At 35.4% G+C, this 6,739-nt stretch overlaps 1 protein-coding gene across 1 annotated transcript; it reads right to left on the bottom strand.

Annotated features, from left to right (window-relative positions):
- Nucleotides 1-3: 3 nt before the first annotated feature.
- On the bottom strand, nucleotides 4-3,164 carry LOC119643182 (putative fatty acyl-CoA reductase CG5065; the record flags this gene model as incomplete). Its single annotated transcript, XM_038042526.1, has 3 exons — nucleotides 2,972-3,164; nucleotides 2,814-2,907; nucleotides 4-36 (listed from the first exon to the last, which is right to left on the bottom strand). Coding segments are annotated over exons 1-3 (297 nt in total), but the record flags the coding sequence as incomplete, so codon positions are not given.
- Nucleotides 3,165-6,739: the final 3,575 nt, after the last annotated feature.

Raw genomic sequence — 6,739 nt, 5'->3', positions numbered from 1 at the left:
ATCTTCGCCTTTCTGTTTCTTAACCATATCAAAAAGCTATAATTCATTGTAAATAAATTTTCTTAAAAAGAGAAAAACATTTTTATTATAGAAATTTGTGAACATGTAATCAATAAATTCTTGAGCCTTTCGTAAAAACGAAGCATTTTTCATTGCATAGAATTGTCCGGTTTCAAGTTGTCTTGAATGGTAAGAGTATTATATATTATTTTTTCGATTTTTTCAAATTTAGTGCCGAAATTGATCTTTTGAGGCTTTCTACGTAAGCGTTCAGATTTCGCATCATATTGTCACAAAAACAGAAGCACGCGCTCTTCAGGCAGACAATAAGTTGCAGACTGAAACAAGTGTTAAATGCAACAGCAATGTTTCATGCGGCTAGGGTGGTAGTACATTCCAGTCCATTAGTTCCGAGATTTTCTGGACGGGATTTGCTATACAATACTGAGGGTCGCCCTACTGAAAGGTCAACATACAACGGCTTTTCACTTGTCTATAATCTTTTTCTTCTTTGCACTAGTTGTTGTTATTGGCTCTCTCAGCAATCGTTTCATTTGATTGGAGCATATATCATAACAGGGCTATCGCTTAGCCAAAGGGATGAGAATCTGACAAGGCTGACAAACAAGTGGTCGTGGGTTCGAATCTCAGTGCGTTGGACCATACCTTACAAGGTATTTTATATATTGTTACTTGGACTACTATTACCTTGAAATGCTTAAAGCTTAAGATATTGCAGGCAGGTAGGTATCTAGCTTACCTTTGCTGCTTGCTTTTCTGATTGATATCATAATTTAACATTTAAACTTAAGTTCGCGTATTAGTGCTTTAAAGCGAAAAAATTTGCTATTGTTCAAATTGTTTAGTTTGTAAATGGAACTGTGTTAACTTTCCTGTGCTTTTGAGTAAAAATGATCTTCTCTTGAAATACGTCATTTAAACTTGTAGCTGAAAGAGTTTTGCTTAACAAATACGAGTGAAATGTGTGCAGCCCCTAAATAAATAAATATTTTATAGGAATGATCCTAAATGAAAGGTGCCCTCATTCCTCTATTGGTTCGCTTTAACGTCGATGTTAATGGTTTCATTGATCATGGTCGCTGGTCATGGGATCGCTTCTGCCATGTGATTGTGTCAGATGTATTTTTCGTCAACTGTGCCTGTTCAGTAGCATTAAGCAAAAATTGCTTCTCTTACTCAGGAGGTTTTTGTGCACAGAGCCATATTAATTCAAAAGTTTTAAAATCTACGTTGCTTACACTTCAGCCGGATAAGCTAAAGGCAATTTCAAATCAAACGTTTTGGAGGGATAAGTTACAGTTCGAGTGACGCCACGTCTTCGAGAACCAGCAACGACTTACTTTTATTTTTACCATCTACTTGGGACATGGAGTTATTTGACAGGACTTCTTCTTCGCTTCTATATTCATCGGCAAATATGGTTACAATAACTGGAAATTGGTTTTATATCGGAAAGAAATGTTTTTTAACCAATAGGTAGCTACCAAAATGATCTATAAGACTAATAGTTGACATATCGGCTCACTATATAATTCTCTATGTTTAAAGCAGTTTCCTCTGTTTAGAGTCAAATCAAGCAAGATCGTGAATTAAAAATGTCTGGACGTTTAATGGAAATATCTATTTGCTTGTTTGGTAGACGAAAAATTATTCTTTACCTACTTCCGTCATAAATTGCTAGAAATTAAGGTTGCGAATTAACTTTTGTTGCTATATGAAGGTCCAATTTTTATGCGAAGCCTTAGTTTATTTGGGGTCCAGAAAATCAACATATCTGATCTATGGTTAGCGCAGTCAATTTATGTATCAAACAAGCTATAATCTTGGTCTAACTTTTAGTCAGAAAAGTTGAAAATTATGCTTTGCCGCCATACAGCGGCTCGCTTTCTATAGAGATGGAACTCATTCGATTCAAGTATCTTACATCAACTATTAATGAACGAATTTTGAATTATGTAAATTTTTTTCATATAAGGGCTTTTTGAAAATAAGGCATCATATGAGGAGTCGTCGTAAAAATGTCACGACTCAATCCGTGGTCAATGGGGTTCGAGTCTGGAAGCACAACCACTATAGTAGGCCATAGCTCACCATTAAACGCACTCACTTCGCTTCGGACCGTTATTAATATAGCAAGTTTTCGAAATAGCGTGTTGTATGGAAAGCGATTGGAAAAGTGGTCCGACCCGAACCATTCTAAGAAGCGTTTGTCCTTGGATCAAAATACGAGTGCAGCAAATTTCATCAAAATATCTCGAAAATTCCTACCTGTAGCCTCAGCAAAAAAAAAAAAAAACAAGACAGACGAACGGACAGACAAGCTTAGATGGAGGAGTGATTCTGAATCAAGCGGCGTAATAAAAAATGAATCTATCTTAAGTCCCTCCGCGTTTTACGTATACATACGCACAAAACTAATATACTCTTATACCACAAGTGTCGTATCTACAGCTTCAACGTAAATAAGTACAGAGTTAAATCAGATAGACAAACAAATAGACAAACTGGCTTATATGCATTCTGAAAACGATTTTGAAACGCCACAAGTGGGTTTATTTTGAGTTCGTTGTTCTAAACTATCCTGTAGGACGACGCAGTGTAGCGTATGAACATAATACATATTTAAAAATAAATTACATTTTTTTCTCTGCACAGTTAAAATTTCAAGTTATGCCAACTATTTTTGAGCTTTTATACCGTAACTGAAAGCGTTTAAATCCACTTTGTCCAGATAGATTGAGTATAATGCGGTAAAAATCAAGTTTACATTGTCACAACTAGAGCTTACTTACCACATTATTAAACATTTCCTTAATGCGCTCATCAGGATGCTTACCCTTTTTAGGACGTATTAACAAATAAATCTTTTTAAGGTCACCGCAAGATCTATTAGAAAACATAACATGGTTAACATAAAACTTAAAATGCTGTACGCCTTTGTCGCACTTACCTTAAAAGTTTCTCTACTAAGACTTTACCCATAAAGCCGGTGCCACCACTAATGAATAAGCAACGATCTTTAAAAATTTCAGCAATACGATCGATTTCCTCTCCATTTTGCTCAAGTTTTAAGATTTCATCACTTTTACCAATAAAATCGTCAATCTCTGAAGCAGCCATTGTGGTAGTAAGTCTTTTTTAGATAAATTGAGTAACAAAAAAAATTACTTAAAAATATATTCTACACAATTTTTATGCAATCGTATTATCACACACACTAAAAGAATAATTATTAATAATAATTAAACAAACGTGTTAGCTCTACCTTACCACTGTCATCTCTTTCCTAGAAATGGTAGGTAATCAATATGTATAGTAAAGTAACTACGCAATCAGGTAGGTATTATATTAAGGAAGTAAAAGTATATATAATTTGCCATATATATCCTAGAGGTGGACAACTTTTGCTTTTCTATACTTGCTTTTAAATCTGTCCGCATCGATCGGCTCCATTTTACGCAAAAAGTTCGAGAGCAGTAGAAAATCGTTGTACTAACGAAATTTTCTTAACAATATTCTTATGTGATTCCTTTCTTTGCCTTATCCTTCGAAACGCAAGTAAAAATATTTAAGTTTCCAACGCTTATGTAATTGTCTTCTTTTTCGCGTCCCAATCTAAAAGCCGTTGTGCGCTTGACGTTTGATATCGTTTCTCTTACACAAGCATATCATAACCAAAGAATTTTTTGAAATCCTGAGATGCTCAAGGGCCAGTTCTACACTTTTGCTACACATTTTCTTTACAATTTTTTACTAAGTAATATAGAAGGCCTTTCACTTCACGAATATACTTCATTTTTGTCTACTTATTTACTTCTTCTTCTTCTTCTTTTGAAGCGTCAACTCAAGTTGTCAAGATTTGCTATTTAAGCGCGGCATGCTACGCTACACTCCACGCTATCTTGTAAATTTATTGTTTAAGTTCGAACTTAGCTAATCTGGCAGAATTCTTCGCGTTGGCCCTACTTCATTACAATCGCCCGATAAGTTATTAATAGGTTTTGAAAGATTTCCAGTTAATAGCTCGAAGCGGAGCCTCAGCAGTTAAAAGAATATAATGACTGCATATGCTTAATACTGGCGATAAGTTTAATAATTTTATCATATTCTAAAGGAAGGGAACTTCTTTTCGCATTTTTGATGCGATTGGAAAAAAATTGGATCTTTCCATTGAATGCATAGCCGATTAGGAAGGTATCAAGTCAGTGCTGATCGGTTGAAATCTGTGGTGAGATGGTAGAGTTAACTTTTGCCGCAGCTATAGCAAGTGCTTAGTAAAATCATCAAAATTAGCGAGTGGACAAATACTCACTAGACTTGCGACCACACCCCATCCCTATCTCTTTTCACTCACTTATTTCTGATCTTCACCGCCTTCCAAGCATAGGGGCATTGTTTGCGAAAGCATCGATCGATGCAATCATTTCTGGTGCGAAGTAGGTTGGAAACGGTTTTCTGTTTTGACTGGGCACTCGTGGCTTGTGATTGGCTAAATTCATATAACATCGCTTGTTCGCCGTGGAATGGAAGCTAATCAAATAATCTGCATGTCCTCCGTGAGTGGGAAACGACATGTTCTCATTCCATGTGCCTTAGGTCGTCGTGGTTTTACATACTTGGAAACATCGGTAGATGATTATTAGCTTGACATTTGTCCAGACTTCTGTGATGAAAGTTCCAACCAATAACACGACATTCGTTGACATTAACCGAGACTTTTACGCAGAATTTTCGTTTTTTTTTAAAGAAAACCTTATATTCCGATCCTTAGATAATACTCACCATTTCGGCCAATAGAATAATTCGCTCATTTCAAACATTTTTCAAAAGAAATTGTATATGGAGAGCGGTCGCAAAACATTTTGAATAGAATTCGTCCTTGAGCCCGAACACCCCACGTATTAGGTTTCGTTAAAATTTGCAGCTCATGGTTTGAATACATGTAGAGATGGACAGGCATCAGAGAAATAGACTTACAGATAGACAAGCTTGAAGCAATTCAAATCTTAAGTCTTTCTAGATATTACATACATCCTTACAAACCTAATATGTATAGGGTATGTAAAGTATGAAATATGAAAGAAGTAAACCAAAATTATCTTCGCTTACAACCTATCGGCTAAGTAGGATTTTCAAAGCCCATTCAAGTCAATTAACATTAGCTATTAGAAGGAGGCAAATAACAACAAAAAATGTCAAAAGGTTCCGCATGGTTGCTTTAATAACATAATGAATGGTGCAGCTTGCAGTGAAGTCATTTTTGTTTTTTTTCTTTTTCATTTCATTTCATTTTATTTTCTTAAACTTTACGAAGCAACTGAGAGCATAAGTTTTGCATCTTTATTTCTTGTTTACGTGATTTTGAAAATTGTACCGACCATGAAACGGTAAAACTGTTGCATAAAAACACATGGCTAAATCTTCTTCGAAAATGACGTAGCAAAAGGATTCGTAAATTAGTATATTTAGTGTTTGCGGTTCCGGTTATACAAACCACAATTATATTTAACAATGAAATGAAAAAAAAAAAAAAAATGCAAAATGTTAATCGTGCCTATCTGCCTATGTGCGTATGTGCAAGCATAAGACCGATTTATGCAATTTTCAAAATATCTTTTTATTGCTCCATCGTTTGCTGTTGCAATCAAATAAGGTGAGAATTTTATTATTTGTATCCAAAATTGTAAATTTTAAGCGGTCAATGTGTTTAAACTGCGATATCCACTACTACTCAATGAAGATATGCTAATTATGACAATCTGTTTGCTTCGGAAATCCGAATATGATAGATAAACGTTTCTCGAACTCCCTTCATATCGAAGTCGAATAAATTTGGTATCGAAGGAACGTGTACCGCCAGGAAACAAGCCCAGATTGTTTACAGATTTTTTTTTTTTTTTTGGTCGCACACTTTATCAATAATAGGATCATTTTCATAACTTCACATTAAAGAAGTAAAATTACTCTGGGTCACGGCTCACTGTTACATAAATAATCTATACTATCCTATAACGATTTCCCAAAATAAGACCTTATATTGCAAGTAATTGAATTGGAAAAATTTTTTTAAACCGTTAGTCCTTGGGACAAAATACGTCATTCATTAAAAAAGGTGAGATACAAGAAAACAAGACGGACAGACGGACCGACAAGCTTAGAAAAGCAGAATCACTTTCTGAATCGATTGCTATAACAAAAGGCAGGCCTAAATCAAGTTTTTCCGAGTGTTGCATACGTTCGTACAAACTTAGTATACCCTTGTAACACAATAGGCGTAAGATATAAAAAACTAAGAGACTGATATGAAAATAATGAGAGCAAACTGAATATAATATCTGTCTCTCTCACCCCGCATCTCCCCCTCTATCTCTCTCTCTCTCTCTCTCTCTCTCGTTCTCTCTCTCTCTCTTTCTCTCTCTCAACCTCTATCTATGTCACTGTTTCTGTCCCTCTCCATCACCGATCTTTGGAGAAATGTGATAAATATTTTGTCTTGCTTACAGTTAAGCTTACGAACACAAAACCAAAGTCTCACGAAGTGTAATGTAATTTCAGCGTATATTTCCGATTCATTTGAACGCTTGTGTTGCTCGCTTTGGTAAGCCCTGTGCTTGGCCTGCTTAATGTAATTTATTGAAACTTGTCCCCTTTATATGGATAGTCGACTACTAGAGACTAAGTTTAAAAAAGTGCATGACCTACGCGGAAAGGCTAAAAG

Source organism: Glossina fuscipes, unplaced genomic scaffold (genome assembly GCF_014805625.2).
Source record: "Glossina fuscipes isolate IAEA_lab_2018 unplaced genomic scaffold, Yale_Gfus_2 58525, whole genome shotgun sequence".
NCBI lineage: Eukaryota > Metazoa > Arthropoda > Insecta > Diptera > Glossinidae > Glossina > Glossina fuscipes.
This window is presented reverse-complemented; position numbering and strand designations above follow the sequence as displayed.